This window comes from Chiloscyllium plagiosum, unplaced genomic scaffold (assembly GCF_037043375.1).
Source record: "Chiloscyllium plagiosum isolate Xiang-an unplaced genomic scaffold, Cpla_swu_hap1 HiC_scaffold_32, whole genome shotgun sequence".
NCBI lineage: Eukaryota > Metazoa > Chordata > Chondrichthyes > Orectolobiformes > Hemiscylliidae > Chiloscyllium > Chiloscyllium plagiosum.
Genome location: NW_028270170.1, coordinates 8,263,580 through 8,291,329, shown reverse-complemented (window position 1 = coordinate 8,291,329; position 27,750 = coordinate 8,263,580). Strand labels below are relative to the sequence as shown.

General features: G+C 42.5%; 1 protein-coding gene across 5 annotated transcripts in view; it reads right to left on the bottom strand.

Annotated features, from left to right (window-relative positions):
• Nucleotides 1–27,750, bottom strand: part of LOC122539772 (protein AF-10-like) — a 185,326-nt gene that overhangs the window by 30,648 nt on the left and 126,928 nt on the right. For all 5 annotated transcript variants that reach the window (XM_043674818.2, XM_043674817.2, XM_043674821.2 and 2 more), the window contains 2 exons: nt 15,865–16,043; nt 2,960–3,077 (listed from right to left, as the gene is read on the bottom strand). In XM_043674818.2, coding sequence (XP_043530753.2) covers nt 2,960–3,077; nt 15,865–16,043 — 297 coding nt within the window. The remainder of the gene's footprint in view (nt 1–2,959; nt 3,078–15,864; nt 16,044–27,750) is intronic.

The window sequence follows — 27,750 nt, the reverse complement described above, 5'->3', positions numbered from 1 at the left end:
CTTGAACTGTTGCAGTCCATATGCTATAGGTAGACTCACAAGTGCCTTAGGGAGGGAATTCCAGAATTTTGACCCAATTACAGTGAAAGAACAGCACGATATGCTTTCAAGCAAGGATGGCAAATAACTCGGAGGGGAACTTGCAGGTGGTGGCATGGCCCTGGTATTTGCTGCCCTTGTCCTTCTGGATAAAAGTGGTTGTGGGTTTGGAAGGTACTGGCTCAAGATTGTTCGTGAATTTCTAAAATCTATCTTGCAGATAATACACTTTGCTGCTACTGAACATCAGCGGTGGAGGGTGTGGATGCTTTTGGATATGGTGCCAATCAAGTGGGCTGCTTTATCCTGCATAATGTCAAGGTTCTTGAGTGTTGCTGGAGCAGTACCCATCCAGGTAGGTTTTGGAACGTAGACATTCCAAAAGTGGTAGAGGAGGTAACAGAGCTTCTGTGGCCCTTCACTGCAAGGAGCTGTCCTTCATCGAGTATTGTAGACTGGCAAAAGGTCCAAGGTCCAGGACTGTGTGCTGAGGGACACACTAAAGCTGGGGGCAGCCACTGTCATTGTCTGAGTTCTTTCAGCCATAGCAATACCAAAGGCCTGGAAACTGCATATCTTCTCAGACTCTGTGCCTAATGAAGAATGTTATGATGCAAATTAAGAGCACTGAAAGGCACCTCAGAATGAAACACGTTGTATAGAGAAGTTTATATCTATTGTATTTACTGCAATTTGTAATTTGAAACATTTTGCCTTCTATCTAGGTAATTGATGTGGAATGTATTTGCTAAATATGAAGGCAATTGCAATTGTACTAGTTGAAATTTTTTTGCAAATCTTGTAGTATTCAAAATGAAACATTTTGTGTACAAATTTTATGAATTAATACTTTTGGAGGAAAAAATAGCTTGACCCCTTCTGATCATTGCCATTATTTCAGATCCTGTTGTAAATTACAGGGGAGACTGTGCAAACTCCACACAGACAGTTGCCCAAGGCTAGAATTGAACCCAGGTCCCTGGTGCTGTGAGGCAGCTGTGCTAACCACTGAGCCACCCATGCTGCCCCTTGATTTTGTACAAATGCATGTACTGATGTGGTTTTCATGATATTTTACCAACTGATCTCTGTGGTATTGTCACATGGCCTAGGAGGGAATGCTTGGGGCAGCTCATTATGCTAGAAATAAGAACTGCAAATCAAACCCTATTTTCATGTCACACAGTTGATCTATTTTGCATTTCCAGGTTCAAACTTATAATGAAATTTCCCTATGTAAACTTGTTACACTATAATTGTACCTTATCCTGCACAGCTACTGATGGGAAGCAGAAATTTAGAGTGATACTGCTGTAAAAGTAGTTTTCATGGATAGAGGAATTTATAATGTAATTGTTTCAGGTGGATAGCTAAATCTTAGTAAGCAATGGTATCTTCAGGAGGGGAGGACAGAAAGAAAATGACAGAAAAGGGAGTGGAGGTGAAAGGAGAAGTGGACAGGAAACCAGAAGGTGAGGAGAGTGGGGAGTGAAGGAAGGCTGGTAGGAAGAAGGGGGCTGGAGAAGGGAGAGGGAGAGGGAGGTGGTGCCAATTAAGAATTGCACCGTGGGTTTAAAGTCATGTTACAGCATGCGAGCAGACAACTTTCATCCCTGATAATAACAAATGTTCTCTTTTAGGAATTATTTACAAATGAATTTATTCCAAACCTCCTGCTTATAAAATTCAAACAGGGCAAAAATAAATTATGATTAATAACTATGAACAGGACTGAGTTGACTGTTCACTTTGAATCACAGACTGTAGTGAAGAGAAGAGAGCTAAGGGGCAACCTTTTCACTCAGAGGGTGGTGCGTGCATGGAATGAGCTGCCAGAGGAAGTGGAAGAGACTGGTACAATTACAACATTTAAAAGGCATCTGGATGGATATATGAATTGGAAGGGATTAGAGGGATATGGGCCAAATGCTGGCAAATGGGACTAGACTAATTTCGGGTATCTGGTCAGCAAGGGCGAATTGGACAAAGGGTCTGTTTCTGTGCTGTACATCTCTAAGACACTGTTGCTCCAAAGGGCTGCATTCAATGGAGCTCTCTCAGTGAGGACACTATCTGCAATGCCCATAACTCCTCCATAACAATTCAATACTGACAGCAGACAAGACTTCCACCTTGCCTTAGAGAGCAGCAATTTCACTGGATAGCCAGTCACTCTGTAGTTCCAGCAGCGCCAATGTAAGCAATGGTCACTGTTGGGACTGCAGGTTGTTCACCAAGCCGAAGACTGACAGTGGTCCACAGTCTCACCAGGGACAAGTTGGCAGGCCCTGCTAAGTACAGTGGAGGTCCAGGTTCAAAAAAACTAGGTTGTGTTGGCTGGGGCGGGGGGTGATGCAAAGGAAGAGTTGGGAACTAAAATTAACCTGTAAAGGATGGGGAGCCATTGATGGGCCGGGGTGTTCTGAAGTGTTGTTTTCCAAGTGAAACATTAGCTGTTGCTTCTTACCCACCTCCACAAATGCTGAGTTTTTTCAGTACTTGTAGTTTTTATAGGAGGACCTTTCTACAAACCTCCTCCTCCAAAACTAGACAATGAAGTTGAAGTTACTGGGTCTCTCTGATGGTGTAACCCTACTTCTACATGCACCCCCCCCGACCCCCATTGCAGGTTAGATACTGGAGGAAGTGGGTCAAGACCATTAAATGGTCAGTGATTGCCTACATAATGACCTTAATAAGCTCTGAGTGAGACACCAGAGAGCTCACATGTCCCCATTTAATTGGAAAGGGGCCAAGAGTAAGCAGGTATGTAGTGGGCACAGTTCCTGCTGTATGTTATGTACTGCACTGACTTTAAACCCCTTGACAGAGGAGTATATGTTTCAGCATAACAGTCTCTCTTTCGAGACCTACCATCACAGTAATCTGGAGAAATGAGCACCTAATGATTGCCACCTACCTGTTTGACTGGTTTCCACTGGGTTTAACAGTGAAGTAATGGATGAACCAGGTGTGATTGGTCCTCCAAAGACATTGGAAGGAGTGAGATTATACGATGAACCAGGTAAGGAGAGCACCTGTACAGAGAAAGCAGCACAGTGTTGAAAGTGTAACAATGCCATGTGATGAAGAGCTCATTTTACTTGATCTTTAAAGTGGAGCTGTCGACAGTCTGCAATTTCGATTTAGCTCTTAAACAAATCTTTATTCTGCTTTAATGGAGAGAATACTTTCATTAAGTACAGCTCTTTTGTAAGCACTTAAAAACTTAGACATCATTTAAAACCTTGTATGCATTGTGTTTCTCATTCATAAAAATAATTTCCTGCTAAGGACTTGTTACTATATTTCCGTCAACACTTTCTATCACCAAATTGGTATGTCAGAACCTCAGTCAATTTTGCTTTGCCAATCAAAGTGTAATTGTAATTTTTTGCCACTAAATGGCTCTGTGGAGCAAGTTCATGAGACCGTTTCAAATATTGCCACCATTTTATATATTAAAGAAAAACCTGAAAGGCATGACCTGAACACAGACAATAAAACTAACAATATAATAGTTGCATTGACTATCTCCTGAGCTGCTGGGAAATAGCATCCTTTATTTCATTATTGATACTCACAAAACCTCAAATGTCCATCCTTTGCAGATGTAAAATCTTAAACAACATGACAAAAACAAACTTGAAAATAAATTTGTAATATTAATTATAATATGTGACTCATTTCTTTTACTTCTCTTTAATGATGGGTTTATGCACCTGAATGGCTTTAGTTTGAAGGTTAACACCATAAGATGTAGGAGCAGAAATAGCCAGAGTAGCCTATCTGGCTTGCTCCATCATTCAATGAGATCACAGCTGATATGATTATCCTCAACTCCACTTTCCTGACAATTTCTTATTATCTTTTATTCCCTTCCTGTTTAAAATTCTATCTATCTCAACCTTGAATATGCTTCATGACTAGTCACGACAATCCTCTGTAGATTCACATTTCTTCTGAGAGAAGAAATAATATTTCTGATATTATTCCTTCTGGTTGAGAGCTCATCCATAACTGAAAATGACCAACAGTAGGCTATTTGATTCAGCATTGCATCACCTCCACACCTGATCCTTCCTCTGCTGGTCACTGATTACTGATCACTGGTTAGTAGTCATTGGTTACTGATCAGGAGCCTGCTGCACCACCTCCACACACCCATTCCCAAGTAGTGCTGAATCCAATTATCCTGTTTGTGAACCCAGCTAATGCAGCACAGACCTGTTCAGTACAAGCCACTAGATAAGTATCAGAAGCAACTGTTACTTCATATCATGGTTCAAAGCTGGGAAATGGTTTTCTCTTGTGGGAGAGTTTAGGACCAGACAGCATAACCTCAGAATAAAGGGGGTTGGCTGGTGATGCACTTGGTGTTGATTAGCTTGTTTAAAATGCATTTCTGTTAGATCGACTTTGAAGTGGAATCCTGATGGTGAGACCTCCCCTTTAAAAGCCTGGTTTGGAATGAACTCCCCTGCAAAGGGTGGATTGTTCCCAATCAAAGGTTTCCCCCATGGCTGCAGTCTCGCAGCTGTAGGTTCAGTAGCGCCAATAAAAACAGAACATGCTTGCACAAGCTACATAAAGAGGTTATAAATCTCATCCGATACAAACATTTAAATATACTGCGTACTGGCTACATGTTTAAAAAAAATGGACAAGGTCACCAATTGAAGTTCTGACTTATTTCCCAACAGAATCACAAATTATCTGTGTGCAAAGAAACAGAGCTGGAACTGCTTGTGTCAAAATTACTAAGTGCTAATAGCACAGTGACACAAGGCAGAAATCATAACTGACTAATGTTCCAGCTAATTTCATTAGGGAAAGAGAGAAAGGGTAGAGTGAGAGGAGGCCATTCAGCCCATCAAATGGGGGCCATTCAGATTCTGGTTTAATGTATCAATGTACACCTTTAAATCCATTCCTTTTCGTGACTCTCACTCAGTGATAGCAATCTCAGCTCAGAGTTCGACAGCTGTCGATTCAAATCTCACTTGAGAGATTAGAGTACAAAATCCAGCAACAAAGTGACTATGTCACTACAGAGGAGGCAGTGGCATGGTGGTTATGTCACTGGGCTAGTAATCCAGAACTCCAGGCTAATGTTCTGGGGTTATGGGTTTGAAGCTATTGCAGTGAAATTTTAATGTAGTAAAATAAAGGCTGAGATTAAAAACTTGCCGAAGGATGACCATTTAACCACCAATGATTGTTGTAAAAACCCATCTGTTTCACTCATGCCCTTTAGAGAAGAAAATCTACTGTCCTTACCTATGTCTGCCCTACATGCAACTCCAGACACACACAGCAATATGGTTGTCACTTAACTGCCCTCAGGACAATTTAGAAAAAATAGAATCCCTACAGTATGGACACAGGCCATTCGACCCATCAAGTTCACACAGACCCTCCGAAAAGACCTACCCCTACCTGATCCTTGTAACCCTTGATTCCCCATAACTAATCCATCTAACCTGCATGTCTTTGGACTGTAAGAGGAAACTGGAGCACCTGGCGGAAACCCATGCAGCCACAGGGAGAACGTGCAAGCTTCACACAGTTGCCCAAGCGTGGAATCAAATCTGGGTCCCTGGCACTGTGAGGCAGCAGTGCTAACCACTGAGCCACCGTGCTAGCCCAAATTAAAGATGGGCAATAAATGTTGAGCTAGCCAGTAATGTCAACATCCCATCAATGAATAATTTTTTTTAAAAAGTCCAGCTTTTGTTTCTCCAGTTTGGTTCCTACTGACTCTTCCATTACTAAAACTATTGTCTTGGTTTTCTATATTGATTCATCTAAGCTCATTATTTTTAAGCACGATCTAATTGAATTCCATTCATTTTAACTAAGAACAGAAATTGCTGGAAAAGTTCAGCAAGTCTGGCAGCATCTGCGGACAGAAAACAGAGTTCATATTTCAGGTTTACTGGCCTTTCTTCAGAACTCAAAATGCTACCTCTGTTTTCTTTTTACAGATGTTGCCAGACCTGCTGAGTTTTCCCAGCAGTTTTTCTTTCTCATTTCCAGCATCCAGCATCTTTGTTTTCTATTCATTTTAATTCATTCTTCCCCAGACACAGCCCAAAGTTACTTTGTTTTAAAATTGAGTCCATCGAGTTGCTATTTCAAAGTAAAAATATAAGAAATGTGATCCTCAAATTTAGCAGAGAAACTCTTAGATATTCCATAAATCCCAAGCCAAAAATTAAATTCACCCACCGAGAGCCAACTAATTAAAGTGGAAGCATTCATGGACCTTAGTCTTATAATACCCAGAAACTGTTGGAACCCCATGCAATGTAGGAATTCTATGTTATATTTCTATTTTGCATTTTACCTACCTCAGTTTTATTTTTAACATGTTAGAAACTTGACCAGTAACTCCGGGAAGATGTGCACATATCTCAACTGCTCAACCCTGAGCTCTATTCCATATTCAAGTCAAAAGTAAATACTGCCAGCAATGAGTTTCAGTACAAGTCTCTGTATCAGACCCACTCCACCTCATAAGTGAGACAGTGGGAAGGATATTGCATGCTGCCAGAGTATTTTTTAGCATGAGGGCAGTAAAATAGGTCAGCCCACCATCTTCCCATCCACTCCCAAGCTCACCTCTGTAAAAGAGGGTGGGTGGGCATCAAAATCAGGAGCCTGCCCACCCTGTGTAAGTAAATAATTAAGGGCTAATTCAGCTCATCTGACTAGCAGTGTGCCACCCTGTTATCTACCCAGTGTATAGCATCCTCCTCCATTTCTGGCAAAAGAAAATTCATGGGTATATTAAGAATCAAACTGAAAATTATTCAGAACAAATTAAATACATGCGAGAGAATACATGGAACATGATAACTGTAAATGCACAGGGGTACAATTGTGTGTACATGCCTGCAGAATACATGCCTTTTCGCATGATGCTTTACAAATACAGAATTTGGCAGTTTGGTTGGAAGGGAAAGGACCTGCATGGTTTTGTTACATTTGGGATGTACCAAAGCTTTTACAAACAATTAATTATTTTTGAAAGACAGTCATTGTCATTATCGAGGCAGCCAACTTGTATGCAGCAAATTCTGCAAAGATCATTGTAGTAAATGTCTAAATAGCTGTGATGATGAAACTGGTCGATGGGTGAACATGATCATGATAGTAGAAGTTCTCCCTTTACATTTCCTTCTCATTCCTACTGGCTGATGTCAGTCATGGCTCAGTTGGTGGGACTCCTGTCTTGAGCCAAAAGGTGATGGATTTAAGTTTTGGAGCAAAGATTGGGGCCAAAAACACAAGACTGACACTCCAGTACAGTATTTAGAGAGTGCTGCACTGTCAGAGGTACTGTCTTTCAGATGTGAAGCTAAAGCCCAAACTGACCCCTTAGGTCAAGGCAGAGGCATTTCAAGAAGGGTAAGGCCATGAAGTGCTTTGAGGTGTCCTAAGATAGTGAAAATCTCTCTGTATAGATGTTTTTAATCTATCTGCTCAGCACTGGAGCAGGTGGGACTTGAATCCAGGCTTGCTGACCCAGTGATTGGGATACCCTTACTGTGCATTAAGTGCCCTTTTAAATCTCTCTCTATAAATATGCTCATTAGTTTTGTTTGACCCAGTTGCACGAGGCCCAGATGATGTTACGGACTAGTAATCTCAGTGTCAGTGATACTCATTCAAGCTAAAAACAAATTGACAATTTCTACAGCAGTCCACAACCTCGCCTCAACTTGCAAATGACTTCCAGATGTTTGAGAAAGCTTTTCCTTTAAAATTGTGCTTTACAAACTTCTCTGTACAGTCAGCATAAGGCCACTTTACAAACCGCAATCACACCTCATAATTTCCTGTCTAAGATCTCTTTAAATCAACTAAAGAACGCTGCACACTTATTGCTGTATACAGAGAGGTGGACTCTTTCTCTATCTCGCTATAGTTCTGCTGCAAGTCAGCAAGGTTATCCCACATAGGCTGTGTTTTTATTTACCTACACAAGTAAATGACACTGCACACTTCAGTCAAGACTGACCCGGTATTCCGAAGGTATCAGGTTAGGATAAATTCTTGTCTTCTTTTCAAGCAAACAGCTTTTTTATTTTTCACTCCTTCTGCTCTGACACATGTTACTGCCACCCCAACAGCCTACACCATTCCCCTGTCTCTGCATTTGCTTGAAAACTATTAAATCTCAATCTTTTTCCAGTTCCGCTTGTAAACAACTCTTTGTCATTCTGTCCCTTCACCATTGCTGCCTGACCACTGTAGTTTCCATAACTTTGGCCATGAAGTGCTTTGAAATGTCCTAAGATAGTGAAAATCTCTAAGAATGTTTTCTCTTTCCATTTCAGATTGCCATCATTTGTGGAAATTCATGTTAGAAATTCCCTTTTTGTAAACCTGGGGTAGCTGGATGGCATCTTTGCTCTCTCTTGAATTCAGTATTAATCGTGATTTGGAATGTATTATTGGGAGACATTTCCACATATCACTGTCCTATTACTTGATCATATGTGGACAAACAATGTTTTTAAGAATTCTAAGAACTATGCTGACAATAAATTTAAGATGGTCAGTTGGACTCACATTATGGTGCACTTGTGCATACTGGAAGCTGCATATATTAATGCTCAGAATCCTGTTATTTGTAGTTTGAAAGAACATGTACATACATTGCACCTGTTTTAATGCATCAAAATTCATGACAGCCATTCTCTGGTTCATTTCACAGGACATTGCCCGCCAGTCTGTCAACCATCTTCATTTAAACTTGAGCGAAGCTTGGTGGTCAACTGGTGGTTATTAATAATTGTTGCATTTGCATGGAGATGCCTCCACTAATCTGTGTATACTTCTGATCAATCAACCCTTTCTTCCCGTAGAGCGTAATGTGCTGTCCCATTTACATCGGCACTTCTCGCCAATTGTTCTGATGAGTCAAAGATGAAAACTCTGGCAAAATGTGGATTTTGTTTTCCCCAGCAATACACTTTTGTTCTAGAAGGACATTGTGAGCACAATTGTCAGCTGGCAGCACTTCTGCCGCTGGGCCGGTACAAGTCTCCCATCCAGACAGCTGACTGCATCATCCAAGCTGACACTCCCAGTGCAGTCTTGAGGGAGTGCTGCACTGTTGGAGATGACCTCATCTGGATCAGATTTTAAACTTGCAGGTAGATATAAAAAGTCCTATGGCACGATTTTGCAGGGTTGTTGAATGGGGTGGGGGGCTGAATTCTCCCCAGAATCCTATTCAGTATTAGCTCTCAATAAAACACAATAGTTGTTGGGTGAACAGATCATGGGCATCGCTGAAACGAAAACGCGTACTTTGCTGAAGCATTTCATCTTGCGCTGATCAGGACAATTTATAAGAAATACCAATGAAAAGAGAAAACAACATATATGCCACATGAGGGGAGGATGCCGATTAGTTGACATGTGGACTCTGATTGGTAGAGGTGTTGCCATGGAGAATGCACCAGTTAATGATGACTGATAGTTAGCAGCCAAAGTCTGTATAAATTTTAAACCAGGCAGGTTTAGTCAGGTTGGCGAAGAAAATATGCTGAAAAATGAAGTGGAGAATGGCTGCCAATGAGTTTGTTGCATTGAAATGGACTCAATAGTTGTACATGTTTTCTCCTACCTGCAATGGGCACAGAGCTTCTCCCTTGAGCAGTGTGGATTTTGCAGCTACTGCTGAGATTGCAGGCTTACTTGCAGTTTTATTATAATTTTACTTGAGCTATTATATTTCACTATTATAAGATTTTTATTCATTTTGTTTCCTTAACATTCAAAAAAATTGCAAACTCTTTTTCAAACCGACTTATTTTTTAATGAACTTCGTGAGGAAGTGGTGGGTGTGGGAACAGTTACAATGTTTAAAAGACACTTGGATAAGTACATGAATGAGGAAGGCTTGGAGGGATATGGACCAGGAACTGGCAGGTGGGACTGGTTTAGTTTGGGATTATCATCGGCAGGGACTGGTTGGATCAAAGAGTCTGTTTCTGTGCTGTGAGACTCCATAACTGGGCTCTGTGTTTTAGTTTGTGTAGCTTCCAGTACACACAAGGACACCATACTGTAAGCCCGACAGACAATTCTAAATTGGATATCAGAGTGATTCATGACACAGACAGAATTATCCACTTAATGTTGTCCAATAGCATGAGTCACATTTAATTTTAAACATCATTGTTGTGAGTTTGCAAGTGCGGGCTGGTTAGGTATGTTGGTACTTTGCTTGTGCAAACAAATGAAGGAATATGCTTAACACGTGGTCATTATTCCATAGCTCTATATGAGAGTTTGCTGTGCACAAAGCAGCTGCTGCATTTTCCTACAGTTGAACAGTGGCGATTAATTCAGTAAAATACTTAATTTGCTGTAAAGTGCTTTGGGACAGATTCTCTCTCCTGGATCAAAAACAAAAATTGCTGGAAAAGCTTAGTAAGTCTGGCAGCATCTGTAGAGAGAAATCAGAGTTAATGATTTAGGTCGAGTGACTCTTCCTCAGAACTCCACTCCATGCCCACCCCATAACCCCTCATACCCTCCACGTCATCCTACTTCCCGTACCTACCCTCTGACCCTTTATTACTTAATGACAACTTTTTATCAAGTCACCACCTTACACCTACCACATCAACTCATCCTGTTTCTATAATGGCCACACCTTATAACCCATTTAGAGACAAATTGGAAAATATCATATTATCAAACTTTATTCTAGTCCATAGCAGACTTCACAATATTGAAAAAAACTCATGTTACTACATTTATATTCTTTCAACTACCTTATAACAACAAAGATTTCATTCAAGTCTACATTCCCTCACAAGAACCATGGAATTTAATTATAGAGTCTAGAACTCCTTGGAGATGTGAAACAAACTATGAAGTGGCAGGCATCCTGCTGTGATAATGGATGGTTGTGAAATGAGTCCTGCTACATTAATCCATCAATGGAAACCTTCAGGCTTATGTCAACAGAGTGAAATCAATGTAACAATTTACTTTAACACCAGATACTTTTTGAACATTTAAACTGCAACAATTTTAAGTGGTGTGAACATGTGAGCATTCTCTTTGATAGGTTATCTTGATGCTTTTGACAGGAATGCTAGAAGCTTTTGACAGTGTGACAAATAGTTATTTGGTCGTACAGAACTTGAGTATTGCTGAAAAAGATGTACATTTTGTCAAAGTTTTACTTCTTGCACTCATTACAACAATTTACAAGAACAGAAATTCAAGAGAAAAACCAGCATCGACAGTTCACGAGAAGGGATAGCTGACTGATGGGCAAGAGGACTCTGACTGGTAGAAGTGTTGCCAGGGCAAGTGCACCAATTCTAATGATGTTTCACACTGATCTGCCAGGCTTTGTTTCAATCTTAAACCAGGCAGCTTGATTGTAATTGATTGGAAGGTTGCCCTGAGAAATGGCTCAGCAGATGGCTATCACCTATTTTGTTGAGTTGAAACAGATTTAGTGCTTGTTTTGTCTGCACAGAAAAAAGCCCTGTGTATTAAATATATGTAGCTTCCAGTACACACATGGGTGTCACAACAGCAGGCTGTGATTCTGACGTGGCTACCGGCAGTTCTAGTGAGTTTGATCATTAATGAGATTATGCACTTTTCCCCATTTATCCTGTTTTTAACAACTTCAAAGGTCACTCAACCTCTCCCAACCTCTTCCAAAGGGGACTAGATCCAAAGAGAATGTCACCTCTACAAAACAGAGCCATTCTTTGGATAGTGTACTGTGTTCAGTCCTGCAGTTACCCCATGTACTCTCCACAGTTCAGGTTTCACGTCCCAATTCTCAAACTGCAACTTGAATAGAGGCAGTTGCTGACTTAAATAGCCAGCTGCCTTTGTGAAGAGCAATTGGCCTCAGTCCTGCCCTGTGACAAGAGGAAGTGTTGTATTTGGTGACAGGACTGAGCCTCTCTGTCATTGTGAAATTTCAGGCCTCTGTTTCCCTTGACGTTGGCTGAGGGATGAATATTGGCCAGGATACCAGAAGGAATCCCTGTAGTTTTAATCCAGCTGAGAGACCAGAAAGATGACTCAGATCAACTTCTCACCCCAGAAAACAGCGACTCTGACCGTGCAGCACTCCCTCAGCACTATACTGGAATGTTAGATTATGTCATCGTTTGCGAGAGATGTGGACCCCTAACGTTTTGATCAAAGGTATGAGTGTTACCAAGTCGGCATTGCAACAGTCAGCTCAAATAGTCACACCTTTGAAAAATGCTATAGAATGTTATTGTTGTGACTAATTAACTATTTTTGCACTAATTAACCTTTGAGGCTGTCGTTGATAATTCCAATAAAAAGCCCTGTGGGGAGCTGGGGAGAAAAACAAACAATAGATTTGTATGGTAAGGGTGTTCTGAGTTTGCAACCAACCTGTACTTTTCCTAACTTAACTGTGGCCATTAGATAAAAGTATTTTTTTTACCACACTTAATTTTATGAACATCTTAATTATAAAAATCAAATACAATAAGAACTTTAAAGAAATTGGAGCAGGTATAGACTATACAACCTATTGAGCCTGTATTGCCATTACTTATCCAATCCTCAACTCCAACTTCCCACATGCTCTCCATATCCCTGAGACCCCAAAAATTCATCTCATCCTTAAAAATATTCAACAATGGAGCATCCACAGCTTTATATAAAAGCAAGAATTCCCAAAGGTCCATAATGCTTTGACTGAAGAGAGTTCTCCTCATCTCAGTCCTAAAACACATCCAGGAATCCCTAAGAATAGGAACAGAAAGCCATTCGGTCTCTCGTGCCTGCTCTGCCATTCAATAAGATCATGGCTGATTTAACATTGTTAACATCCACTTTCCTGCCCTTTCTCTGAGATCTCTGACTCCCCTACTGATCAGGATCATTCTGAGACCAGTAGCTCAGGCTCTAGATTTCCCAGCATTTCCCTTTTACAAGGCCCCTGTCAAATTTTGTACGCTTCAGTGAGGTACCCTCTTCCTCTACACGCCACAGAATCTGGTAACTCATTGCCCAAATTGTCCAGGCTGCCTTCTGGGTTGTGTGTGTGTGTGGCGTAGCTTTCCAGCACAGTAAGGGTTAATAGTGATTGAGGCAGGTCAGGTGTAGGGTCATGGCAGTGCAATTGCGGCTCTGCGCAGTTCCTGAACTAAAGGCGAACACTTAACCAGTAGGTGGCATCCATACTCTGACCCAGCTCATCACAACCTCACAAGACCCTCACCGCACTGACAGCTGCCTGTAGCACAACAACACATAACACATCACGTAACAACTTGATACTTTTCGGCTTCTTGAGAAGTTCAACGTCCAGTTGTGGGCTGGCTGAAAACAGCAGAAAGATTGGCTGGCATTATTCCTCACAGAATCGAAGAACATGGGAGGAGGTAATCTTAAACAGCATCTTTCACCATCCGAAGACAATACTCCTCTAACCCCGCCCCAACGTGCTTCACAGCCATTCTTGTATTTTTGAAGGTCGGTCACTGTCATAATGCGGCCATTGTGTCACGCACAGCAAGATCCCACAAGAAAGGCAATAAAGGAAGTGAGCTGACAACCTGTTTATTTAGTGATGCCTGTTGAGGGGTGAATGTTGACCAGATCACAAGAGATGAGTTCTTAAGTAAATCAATTATCATTTTCTGGGGGTGAGCAAGTGAAAATCCAGTGTTTTCTTATTAAATTGTGTTGGCCATTTACTCCACCCCTGCATGAAACTGGAAAAGCAGAGTTCACTCACCAGTGTCTTACACATGCAACAGCCTGGATTGCTGACGGGTTGTTTAACCAGTAGGGGCTATCACAAAGCATAGTCCTATTCTCAACCAGCATCTTTAGTTCCTGGCTGAGCTGTGCTCACTGGAGCATCAACATCAGAGGCAAGGGGATCTTTGTTCTGGGATGTGAAAGCTCCACTGCTAGTATTTGAAGAGCAGAATGACCCCCTAGTGTCCAAAACCCTTTCCTCTGCCAACATCCAGACTGAACTGTGCAACCGATTGTTCACCTCTTCCTTGTCTGGGAAGAACTGGTGATCAAATGCCTGTTTTTCTCTTTGCTCTGTGACAAATTTCAAAAAAGGACTCCAACAAAAGAAAAGATGTCATTGCATTAGGGAGGATGCAGGAGAGATTTACAACGATGTTTCTTGGCTGGAAAATTATGAGGAAAGATTGGACAGGGTTGTTTTCTTTGGAAAGAGACAGCTGAGAGGAGACTTACTTCAATGGTACAAAATTACAAGAGTTCGCTAAACAGTGGATACAAATTACTCTATTTCCCTTGCTTGAATGGTTCATAGCCGGGGGGGGGGCAAAGACCGAGGGTAAGAGGCAAGAGGTTCAGAGGGAGATCCATGGGGACATTTTCAACCCAAAGGTTTGGCGAGGAGTACCTGAAACTCACTACCTTTAAGGTGTTGAGTGATGGGTGGGTAGTTAAAGACAAAAGCCTTCAGTACATTCAAGTAGTATTCAGATTCAAAGCATGGCAACCTATTAGACAACAGAACAGGAATCAGAAAGTGGGTTAGGCTGGATGGCTATTCGTCAGACACAGTGGGCCAAATGGCCTGCACCCATGCTGCAAATTTCAATGATGCTCTGAATTTTTCCCATTGCTTTACAAATAAAAGGACTTTCATAAACCCATTACTTTCTGAAGTGCTTCACAGGTAATTAAATACTTTCGAAGAGCAGTGACACTTGCACTGTAGGAAGTGGGGCAACCAAAATATGTGCACAGGAAGCTCCCACAAACAGCAATGCTACAATGAACAAGCTATCTAGTTCAGCTGCTGGTTGAGGGACATCATTAACAATACCTTCCAGACACTCGTCCTCAGCAACCTGGAGGGACAAAGGCAGCTGACATATGGGAACACAACCACATTCAATGACACACCATCCGGGGCAGCACAGTGGCTCAGGGGTTAGCATTGCTGCTTCACAGCGCCAGGGACCTATGTTTGATTCCGGTCTCGGGCAACTATCTGTGTGGAGTTTGCACATTCTCCCCATGTCTGCGTGGGTTTCCTCCGGGTGCTCCAGTTTTCTCCCACAATCCAAATGATGTGCAGGTCAGGTGAATTGGCCATGCTAAATTGTCCATAGTGTTAGATGCATTAGTCAGGAGTAAATATAGGGTAGTGAAATGTGTCTGGGTGGGTTACTCTTCGGAGAGTTGGTGTGGACTGGTGGGACCGAAGGGCGTGTTTCCATCCTGTAAGGAATCTAAACTAATCCTGACTTGGAATTATATTGCCGCTCCTTCAGAGTCAAAATCCTGGAACTCTTTTCCCAGCAGACTGTGTGTGTAACTGTACCAAAAGCACTGCAGTGAATCAGCACTTCCTCTGGGGCAGTTAGGGATGGGCAACCAGTTCACAGCTTTTATTTTAAAAATAGCTCTGGCACCATACAGAAATTCCTGTTACTATTCAAAACAGTGCCATGGGATGAATGCTTTACGCCAACTAACAGTTGAAAAACCGTACCTCTGACAGGGCAGCACTCCATCAAAGCTGCACCGGGAGTGCCAGCCTGGGTTTGTTTTGTGCTGAAGTCTTCCGGATCTAATGGCCTTCGTTCGGAGAGCCATTGCAAGCAGGATTGGCTGCAGGTCCCCCATTGCGTCGTAACAATTCTCTAATTCTGTGACCCCCCCCCCCCCCCCCCCCCACCCCCCAAAAGGCCTGACGATGACCCACTGAACCATTCCTCAGGAAACAGCCAAGAGCAGCGAGCAGAAACCGGAAGGCAGTGCTGCTGGAGTGAAAGGTCTTACCTGCGAGGAGCTGATGGAGGCCGTAGCAGTCATGGTCCCAGGTAGTGATGGTCGGCTGAGGTGCATCAGGTGGCCAGTCCGGTGATGGGACAGGATATTGGATGAAAGGGGCGTGCTGCATCCAGTTCCTAACATTCCACCGCTGAGAGTCAAGGGAATTTCCTTATTCGCATAGACACCTATCAGGCCACACAGAAACCAACACATATTGTTAGTGACATAGTAAAACTGCCTTAGATCATACAAACAAGCAACAAAGGTCAGCCATTCAGCTCTTTGAGCCAGTTCTGCCATTCAACAAGATCCTGGCCGATGTGATTTTAACCTTAACTCTACATTTCATGCCCTTGGTCATCAAGAATTTATCCATATCTGCCCGAAAATTATTTCGAGATTCTGCATCCACTGCCTTTTGAGGAAGGGAATTTCAAAAAGACTCATCAACTCTCTGGGGAAAAAAGCGCTTCCTCGTTTTAGATCAGTGTCCCCTTACGTTCAGACTGTGACCCCCTAGTTCTAGATTCTCCCACAAGAGGAAGCATCCTGGATCAAACCCAGAGGTGAAACCACTATGACCAATGCACAAAGCTAAAGCTACAGCGCTTCTCAAAGCCAGCTTTATTACACCTAAGGTAGTCACTTATCACCATTTGCATATTGAACGACGGTTTGATTTCAGAGGATGGCTTGATTTGCTTTTGAGGAACGGACTGGGTATTGGAGCAGGAAGGCAGAAGATTAACATAATGTTGCACATGGTGATCTGGTTTTTACTTTGAAGAGACTAGAATTTCCAGGAGAATTCTAACACCAAATGTTGCTTTTTCAGGAAATGGAACAAGGGAGTGGGACTCTCCTGAGTCCCTATTTATGACATGACCTGTTAGGCACAGTTTAAAAATAAGAGGAATGGGAACCAACCATGAGCTTTGGGTCAAATTCAGCAACTTGAGCAGATGGAACAATGCGAAGAAAGGAACAATGATTCCAGTTTAAAGTCTCACTTGACACGAGTACAGTTTGATGGAGAGAATGGTTAGTGGGCGGCACGGTGGCACAGTGGTTAGCACTGCTGCCTCACAGCGCCTGAGACCCGGGTTCAATTCCCGCCTCAGGCGACTGACTGTGTGGAGTTTGCACGTTCTCCCCGTGTCTGCGTGGGTTTCCTCCGGGTGCTCCGGTTTCCTCCCATAGTCCAAAAGATGTGCAGGGTCAGGTGAATTGGCCATGCTAAATTGCCCGTAGTGTTAGGTAAGGGGTAAATGTAGGGGTATGGGTGGGTTTCGCTTCGGCGGGTCGGTGTGGACTTGTTGGGCCGAAGGGCCTGTTTCCACACTGTAATGTAATCTAATCTAATGATAATCACCCTTGCCAATCAGGGCACACATCTCCTCCTGGACCCTCGCCAGAAGATACTAGTCCCATACTTGTGTATTGAAACCCCTCTCCTATCAAATGACACCAAAGCATCATACCTGAAATAATTCACCTCACCTTGATGGCAAACAGCTCCTGAACATCATTTTAAACTTAACTGTGCACGGAGCATTCTTAATTGTTGTGCGTGATCAAGAAAGGCTTTGTATAGGAATACATTTCACTTTTACCTGTTATAGGATCTTCTCCGTATTTGTCGGCTCCTCTTTGTACCTCTACACTCTAGAATCCTACAAATCTCCACAAATAAACTAATCACAAGGTACTTCAATGCATAGGGACCAATCAGGTCTGGTTGATGGTACAACTGTGTTAGCATCTCCTGGTTACACAGAGTATACCGTGACTCACCAAGGCTCTGTTGACACCTTTCAAATCTGTGGGATTTGCCACATAGGGCAAGAGCAGCAGATACATGGGAACACCACCACCAACTATTTCCCTCCAAGCCACACACAATCCCAATTTGGAACTATATCGCCATTCCTCCATTGTCACTGGGTCAAAATCCAAGAACTCCCACCCTAACACCACAATAGGGTCTCTAAACCCAAAGGACTGCAGCAACTCAAGACATCACCTCTCCACTTCCTTCTCCAGAGCAATTAGGAATGAGTAATAAATGCCAGCCCAGATGGTGAAACCCTTACCTGACAAATGAATTTAAAAATAATATAATCTTTGCAAACATCATACCCTATCTGCTGGGAGACTCCTTCGATTCAGTAAGTAACTCAGCATTTAAGATCGGACAGTTTTGAATTTTTCAAAAAAAAGATTTACTTATCTTCTGTCTACAATGGCATAACCAAGTGACTTGAGAAGCCACTTCAGAGGATAATAAAGTGTCATTCACAATGATGCGAACCTGAAACATAAAGAGCCCTGAGGGGATAGAGATGGCAGATTTCCTTCCCTAAAGGACATAGGTGAACCAGATGGGCTTTTTTATGGTAATCAGTAGTTTCATGGTCACCATTACAGAGACCAGTTTTTGATTCCACATTTATTTAATTAACAAAGTAAAATCCCCAGCTGTTGTTGTGAAATTTGAAGTTGTCTCCGTGGACATTAGTTCCAGCCTCTCGATTACCAGCTTGGTAATGTGATCACTGTGCTACTGTCCTCCTCCACTGCAGTGCCTAGATTGAGTAAAATGTATTTTCCCAGGCATTTCTTGTTTTTAAAAAAGTGAATGCTTTCAGTTAAGTTGATCAGAGCTGGGAATTCGGTCAGGAAAAAATAGCTTTGCATTTATGTAGCAGTTTGCACAACCACCATAGAACTCGAAATGCTTTATAGCCTATGGAAACTTTTGAATTGCGTTCAAGTGCTTTAATGTAGGAAATATGGCAGACAATTTACACACCGCAAACAACAATGTGACAATGATTAAATAATTTGTTCTGAAGCAAGAACAAAAATTGCTGGAGAAACTCAGCGGAGCGTCTGGGGAGAGAGGAAACAAAAAGTTAATGTTTCACATCAAATATGACTCTTAAGGACCGAGACAGGATTTAGACCTATTTTATCCTTATCACTCTTTTAACACTATTAGCACTCCCTTTGTCTTTGTGTGTTCCACTTGCTCTTTCTCCCCCTCCGTCATTTTCCAGCTCCCTTCAGTTCTCAGACATACTGAGTTTCTCCATTGCGTTCTGTTTTTATTTTTGATAGATGACTCTGCTGGCAAGACATCTAAAAGACTTGAGCCTGGAACCCTGTGTCTCTGAAGGTGAGAGTGACCACAGTGGATATTTTATGGGGTCCCTGCTCTGTTTGGCCAAGGAAGCTGGTCTGGAGGGTGGTTTAGTTGGGGGGAGGTGCAGAAGTTGCAAGATTTAGGTTAAAATCAAGCCCATTAAGCACCAGAGTTTCTGATCAATGACCATTGCTAGAACCTAGATGTCTGGAGAGTAACTGGATTAATCTCATATTCAAACTGATTGGATCAGGAATCCTAAAATTTTGAGGCAGATGGTAACTGCTACAAATGCAACATAAAAGCTCAGTGAGATATAGTCCCTTGTGGAGCCTATCAGTATCAGAAGGCAAAGGAACACACAAGGTTCAGATGAATTCTTCAAAGCACTGAAAACAGCAAGACGCTGATAAAACAGAATACCGAAAGAACTCAAATACTTTTATTTCAAACGATTTGGGCAGAAGCACATTTTATTTAAAAAAAAGGATGCCCAAGGAACTCAACTTTAAAGGTAAGCAGGCAGAGTTGAAAAGGAGATAGAAATAACCAAAGGGAGGCAAACAAAATAAAAACCAGACACATGCAAATTACATTTATAAAGGTACTCCCAATTTTTTTGGTGGGGTGGGGGGAAGGAGTGTTGGAAATTGAATTTGGATATTGTTGGATTTTATTATGACAACAGGTTAGGTGAATTGTAATGGGTTCGTACTTAAGGGTCATGAAAATAAAGTGGGCAGAAGTGTGTACTGCAGATCAGAGTCAAGATTAGAGTGGTGCTGGAAAAGCACAGCAGGTCAGGCAGCATCCAAGGAGCAGGAAAATCGATGTTTCAGGCAAAAGCCCTTCATCAGGAATGAAATGGATTCCTGATGGGCTTTTGCCCAAAATGTCGATTTTCCTGCTCCTCGGACAAAAATAAAGCGGTCAACAGCAAGTTGAACACAGAATACTGGAGAAATACCTTTTGATGCAGAGATGATGTGTGCACTTGTGGGAGAGGGGAGAGGAAAGTACAAACTCCAGATCAGCTGAGCAGCCTATTTTTGGCTTGGCATTCCACACAATTATTAGAGCAGATCTGAGGAAGTATGTTTGCTGGGTGAATAAATAAAGATTAGCTTTTGCCATGTTGTATCTTTTTGTTCCACTTCCTGCCTCCTCCTCTCTTTTGTTGCTATTCCTTGTTTCTGAAAATGGAACCATTTAACTAGCTGTCCTTCCTTAGGGTCCTAATGTTTCATCAACCAATATCCATATTTCAGATGTTTAAAAGGGTTTTATTGAATTCTAGAGCTTATCACATACGTTGGTTTTCACCTTTCCCTGTCCAGAGCCAAGAACTCAGCTCTAACTTTCTTTTAAGAACAGCAGCAGATTGTAATGCAGAGGAACCTTGATTATCCGAAGGGAGTATTTCAGTTGGTTAATCGAATTCCAGATAACATAGTTTAGTCAAGCATCAGGACCTCGTGATCTTGTCAGATAATCTGACATTCGGATAGTCGAATGCCGGATAATCGAGGTTTCTCTGTACACAGTGCCTGACTTGGATATGGCTGAATTCTAGCAGCTTGACTTCCTTATGTCATCCTACAAACTGTCTTGGAGGCTTAGCCTAGCAGGCAACTATAGTTACTTCACAGACTTTAAACTGGTGAAGTGTCCTCTTCTAGTGGATCATTCTCTGTGACCGAGCACTTAGCTTTAAGAGGGGTATGCATTCAGCTGTGGGGCAAAGCGAAACACCCACCCGCCAGCCACATTAGCTAAATCAACCCTAACAATCAAAGGATGACAGAAATCCCAGCCAGATCATCCCCCGCATTCAGAACTCAGCTATTCTTGTTAAAATGAACTTATACTAAAGGCACTATACAAATTTCTGCTGTAATCTCATCAACATGTTTAAGTTAAAGCGTATTAAGGACTATCTAATTGTTCAAACGGTGGGGGACGTCCAGTTACAGACGAGCTAGATCGAGACATGTACATGAAATTGAGTTTCAGCTGACGAGTAGCTGATTGGTCTGTGGAATGGTAACCAGCTGTTGATAATAAAGGCCTCTGGCTTGCCAACAACATGATTGGCTCCCAGGTATCTTATCAGCTTGTGGATGTGAAGGTTTGAAGGAGAAGCTTCAGGATCTCCATGAGGAGAGGAGCTGTCCCTTCTTGCTCCAGCAAAGACCACCTCAAGGCTGAAAAAAGGCCGTTTATTTCCCCCCGGCTCCTGTGGAGCTGAACCACAAGTTAGTGACAAGTGTAAATCAGCCACCCTTAACCTCACACAGGCAACTGAAAGTCCCTGGAGAAGGAAGGACGAGGAGCAGTCCAAGGCTTGTTGCACTTCGGGAATTTGATGTGCCAACGTGCTGATCACACTGAGATATGCCAAGACAAAGTGATCACCTCAGTCAACCCAGAAGACAGACCATTGAACGGACTTTTCAATCTTTCCCACCACTCATGACATCCAGGGCATTTTACGTGTGTGTGTGTGTGTGTGTGTGTGTGTGTGTGTGTGTGTGTATATGGGGAGTTTATAAGGGCTTTAGAGTTTTGTTCAGGACAGTAATATGTTGACAGTTCATAATCTTTTTTTTACCTGTAGGTAAAGCCTATTTATTTATTATAGATACTAATTCTCGTTATTTACAGAAATCTACACCAATCTTTCCAACAACTTGGGCTGAAAAGGCAGGTAAATTGGAGAATTTTGCATACATGTATAAATTGTTTAACTTTTGTGATGGCTCTGAGAACAACGAAGCTTCAATTCCAGTGAGTCACCGCCCCAGTGAAACAGAACACTAGCCAACTGGATGATTTTTCACAAGCCAATTGTTTTTTCTTATTTCCAGCTCTCATGTTTTTATTAGGAGTAGCCAACTGTTCCATATACTGATTATATACACATCGCCTGACTGTTTGTTTCTGAAGATGATTCCTCTCGACACTGGAAGGGTTGGTAAACCTCGGGATGGGCAGGGCGAGGGAACCGTCCCTTGGTTCTGTGTTGTGTCCATGAGACGAAGCAATTACAAACCGCTGTGTGGTTCATGAAAGGTTTATGAATAATGAGTGTTTGTGAACCAGGTCAGGCTGCAACGTGGACCTGCTGTTCCTCTTCCTGATTCTACCCTCAGCCCCCACCCCCCCCGCCCACCACCACCACTAACCACCCCTCCAACCCTGCCGACCCTGTTTAAATGACACCGCACACTTACCATTCTCCAAGTGCCCTCCACCACGCGATTAGCATATTTACACAAGCTTGTCAACTTGGTTGCCCACAGCAACCACCCAGCACTTGTTCTGATCCAAGTGTCCTATCGCTAACTTTGGAGTGACGGACCCTTTCTACGACCAACACCCCCACCCACCCCCATCCCCAGCTACAGAGATTGGCTCCTTTTGTTGAAATCTAAAGGGGCTGGCTGAGAGCCAAGCACAATGACCCCCTCCCTGCACCATACACAAGATAATTATCCAACACAGAGAGAACTCACATTGTTTATCGCTCTGTCACAAACATAGAGAAAGCACATCAAACTCCTGCTCAGTAACACACTCCCCTCTGCTGTAAAGTTCTCCCAGTGCACATACACAGGCATTTACAGCTCCCTCGCTAATGGAGAAAGCACTTAAGCAGCTTTGGTATCAAAGAGCCCATTCTGTCACTCTCTCCGATGGGGACATGGCCATGTTAAAGCTCTCTGCTCAACCGCAAGCTCCAAATTTCTTGCAAATTGTTCACAACACATTAACACCGAAACAAATGTCAGGCCCATAAAGCAGCCCTCGGGTATACTTTGGTTACACAGAATGCCTCTGCCGGTGTTTGTATTTCACAAAATCACTTTCCTCCTTACTCCGGCTAATCCTTTCAATCTTTTCTCCCTTCTGCAATTACTAACGTCCACCTCAATGACTGATGATACCGACCTCAACTCCCCTTCTTGTGGCAACAAGATCCACATCCTCACCACCCTCCAGGTCAACAAGTTCTGCCCACATTTTTCACTGGATTCATATCAATATTCATATCATTATTTCATCTTATTCATGGAAGGGAACAGGGAGAAAAAGACAGGGGGGAGGAGAGCGAAGGAAGAAGAGAATGGAGGGAAGAAGAACAAGCAGGCAATGACTGATTGGGGCCTACTAATCAGGCACAATGGAGCTGTATTTGTGATGGACTGCTCTATAATTTAAAGTCAGACATGGGGCTGTTTTGTGCCATGGTGCTGAGCCAAGAAATACCAGGATTCAGAATTATCAAATCAGTTTATTGTGGTTACTCCAGCAGAGAGAGAGGAGACCTTTCAGGGATGAACCTCGGTTGCATTGGAAACACCGCTCCTACATTTGAAAGGAATGTGATTTAAAAACTCTGCCGTTATGTTTAATGCAGAACTTCAGAATCTAGCACAGGAACTTACTTTGCTGCTGAAAGAAATGACTGATTGAGACCTTGTTTTGCCCTGTGTCAGGACTGTAAACAATTAAACACAGGGTGTCATTTTATGAATGACAGCTCCTGTCAATTTGAATTCATTAGACGTTTTCCAAATATGCAAACGAAGCCAGCAAGGGCTTTAAACGTTGTATTCACAGGGATAAAGAGATCAATTAACCCCCCACACTTCCCACCCCCCACCTGCCTCACAGTAGCACAGTTTTATGTGACAATTTTCTATTCAGCTTTAATTGAAAGAATACTAAACTGCAATCTATAAAATAACAGGTATTGAGGAACACACTCATTTTCTCCATCCCTTCCACATTTACTGAGGCACATTTACTATGGTAACATAAATAAATATAAGTTGGCCATTAATAATTCCAACAAGGAATTTTGGGAGAAATTTCTTTGCTCAAAGAGTAGTTAAAATATTAAATAAAAGCATAATGCTGTGCAGACTCAGCAGGTCCGACGTCTGTGGAGACGGACACGGTTGATGTTTCGAGTCCAATATGACTCCTCTTCGGAACCTGAACTGACTCAGAATGAAAGTGCCATCACGGACTCATTAACTCAAAACATTAACTCTGTTCCTCTGTACATTCAGGCTGCCAGACTTGCTGCGTCTCTTCAGCACTTTCTGTTTTGATTTCAGATTTCCTGTGTCCGCACTTTGCTTTATAAGACAACAGGAAATACGAGCAGGAATCGGCCCTTCAGCCTTCTCCGCCATTCAACAGGATCATGGCCAATCCGACATTCCTCACATCCCCTTTCCTACCCATTCCCCGTAACCCTTGATACCCCGACAGATCAAGAATCTATCTCAGCCTTCAATATACACAAGGACTCTGCCTCTTCACCTCTCTGTGGCAAAGAGATCCAAGGACGCTTAACCCTCAGAGAAAAAATTCCTCCTCATGTCAGTCTTAAATTAGTGCACCTTTATTCTGAGACTATGCCCTCTAGTTCCACGAGGGAAACATCCTCTCAGTATTTACCCTGTTAAGCCGGTTAAGAATTCGACATGTTTCAATGAGATCACTTCTGATTCTTCTAAACTCCACTGAGTAGAGTCCAAACCTGTTTAGCCTTTGCTCATAAGACAATCGGTCCTTTCCAGGGATCATCCAAGAGAACTTTTAGTTTTAGTTCAGAATGTGAAACACGCTAACAAATATAATCGAGGTGTACAGCACAGATACAGATTTCAGGGGGAGTGAGGGAAAGAGGAATAAAAGGTGAAGTTATTTCCTATGATTCTGCACCCATTAGGAACCATGAGATCATTCTTACTCAGCATCTCACACTCATCGCACAGCATGGTAACACAGAATTCTGGTGCAGTCCCCATGCAATAAAAGCACTAACATCCAGTTAAACACAAGTGTTAGAAGTCTGAGTCTCCTGGATGAGAGAAAGGAAGATAAGAAATCAGCTAAGATTCCTCGTCCTAATCACTTTCCATTAGAACAAAACAAAAGACCTGTGGATACTCGAAATCAGAAACAAAAGCATATAATTGCTGGAGGAACTCAGCAGGTCTGGCAGCATCTGTGGAGAGAAAACAGAGTTGACATTCTGACAAAGGGTCACTAGACTTGAAACTTCAACTCTATTTTCTCTCTGCTAATAGACAAGGTCATTTTCCCAGTGTAGGGGAGTCCAAAACTAGATGATATAGGTTAAAGGTGAGAGGGGTAAGATATAAAAAGGGACCTAAAGGGCAACTTTTTCCTCAGAGGGTGGTGCGTGTACGGAATGAGCTCACAGAATCTATAAAATAACAGGTATTGTGCAACATATTTATTTTCTCCTTCCCTTCCACATTTACCGAGGCACACTTACTGAGGCCAGAGGAAGTGGTGAAGGTTGGTGTAACTACAACATTTAAAGAGAGTCTGGATGGGTATATGAATAGGAAAGGGTTAGTGGGATATGGGCCAAGTGCTGTCAAACGGGACTAGATTAGGTTAGAATATCTGGTCGGTGTGGACGAGTTGGACACTGAAGGGTCTGTTTCCGTGCTGTACATCTGTATGACTCCATAATGCTACCAGACCTGCTGAGTTTCTACATACCCTTGGGGGAGATTTGCCAAGGACAGGATGGTGATAGAGTGCAACGCCCTCATAGCTGACTAGTTAATGGTGACTTGCCTTCCAGGTTTGCGTTTCAACAGTGGTTGCTTCTAGCTGGGTGACTGAGGATATTCAACATCCAAGGAGCCAAAAACGAAAGCCAAAGCAAATCCCTCAGTCGGGAAAGAAAGGAGGACGAGAAATAAGCCAAAATGCCATCATTTCAATAGACAAGGAAAATCCCAGGCAGGAATCTGAATGACCAGAATCAAGTCTTGCTCAAGTGTGTTCACCTTCCAATTGATCAAATTCTCAAACACAGACTGGCTTTTTGCAGATGGGAAAATGTGGATGCAGATCAGATGCGTCAAAACTGAAGGGAAATTCTATGCCAACACACTTGTTAACGAAAGTCTTGTTTATTTGGAAGTACAAGCTTTGTTTGGAGGTACAAACCTGTTGGACTATAACCTGGTAGGAGAAAGTGAGGACTGCAGATGCTGGAGATCAGAGTCAAAAAGTGTGGTGCTTGAAAAGCACGGCCAGTCAGGCAGCATCCGAGGAGCAGGAGAGACTATGTTTCAGGCATAAGCCCTTCATCAGTGTCGTGCGATTTTTAACTTTGTCCACCCCAGTCCAACACTAGCACTTCCACATCAACACACTTGCTGCAGCTGATGAAGGCCTTTTGTTTTAAGGCAACAGTAAAGACATTTGTGTACAAATTACAGAACTGGTCATTCAGCCCAGTTGATCCTGTTTGCTATTTTTTCATCTGAGCTGCCTCAACTCCTCCTCATCTAACTTAGTCAATATATCTCTTTATCCGTTCAGCCTTCGCAATGTATTTAGCTTCAATAGAATCACGGCTGATCCGTACTTCCTTATGTCCAGTTTCCTGCAATCTCCCCGTAACCCTTGATTCCCCGACTTGATCAAGAATCTCTCAGCCTTACCTATACACCAGATTGAGGCCCACGGCTCTTCAGGAACTTATGCTACTTCCTTTAACCGCTTCACACAGGAGAAAATGGAAGCCAGAATTGCGTTTATATAGCAGTTTTCACCACCATGGACGTCCCAAAGCACTTTGCAGTCAATAAACCACTTCTGAAGTATAGTGACTGTTGTAGTGCAGGAGAGAAAGGGCAGTCAATTTGCGCACAGACAACTCCCACAAACAGCACTTTGAGAATAACCAGTTCATCTGTCTAAGATTCTGTTCGCAGGCAAACATGGCCCAGACATTAAACATAACCCAACTCCTCCTCTTCAAAATAAGACCATGAGAGTTTTTAAAGTCCATCCCAGAGCCATTGCTTAAAGTCTCATCCAAAAACATGCCATTTAGAATAATACAGTCATAGAGATGTACAGCATGGAAACAGACTTTTCAGTCCAACTTATCCTTGCCAGCCAGACATCCTAATCTAGTCCCATTTGCCAGCATTTGGCCCTAATCCTTTAAACTCTTCCTAATCATATATCCATCCAGATGCCTTTTAAATATTGTAATTGTACCAGCCTCCACCATTTCCTCTGGCACATGATTCCATACAGGCACCACCCTCTGCATGAAAAAGTTGCCCCTCAGGTCCCTTTTAAATCTTTCTCCTCTCACCTTAAGTCTACGCCATCTAGTCTTGGACTCCCCTACTTTGGGGAAAAGACCTCGACTCATCCAATCTATGCCTCTCATGATTTTACGAACTTCTAGAAGGTCACCCCCTCGGCCTCCAGGGAAAACAATGCCAGTTGATTGAGCCTCTCCCTACAACGCTAATCCTCCAACCCTGGCAACATCTGCGTAAGTCTTTTCTGAACCCTACCAAGTGTCACAACATCCTTCCTATAGCAGGGAGACCAGGACTGAATGCAGTATTCCAAAAGTGGCCTCACCAATGTCCTGTGCAGCCACATGACCTCCCAACTCCTGTACTCATTGCTTAGAACAAACTCCTATGTCCAGACATACTTGAAACTAAACAGCAGAGGCATTCAGCTGTGCAGGTTCATTGCTGATCACACAGCTGTGCAGGTTGGGTTCATTTTTTCCCCTCCCACGTAGTATCTGCTTTCTCTTCCTCCTTTTTTTTTAAAAACAGTGCTACTATTTTGATCTCTTTTTTCCAAAGTTCCAAAACAATGCAACAGCGTATAATACAGTAATTACTACTCCAAAAATTTGAGGAAAT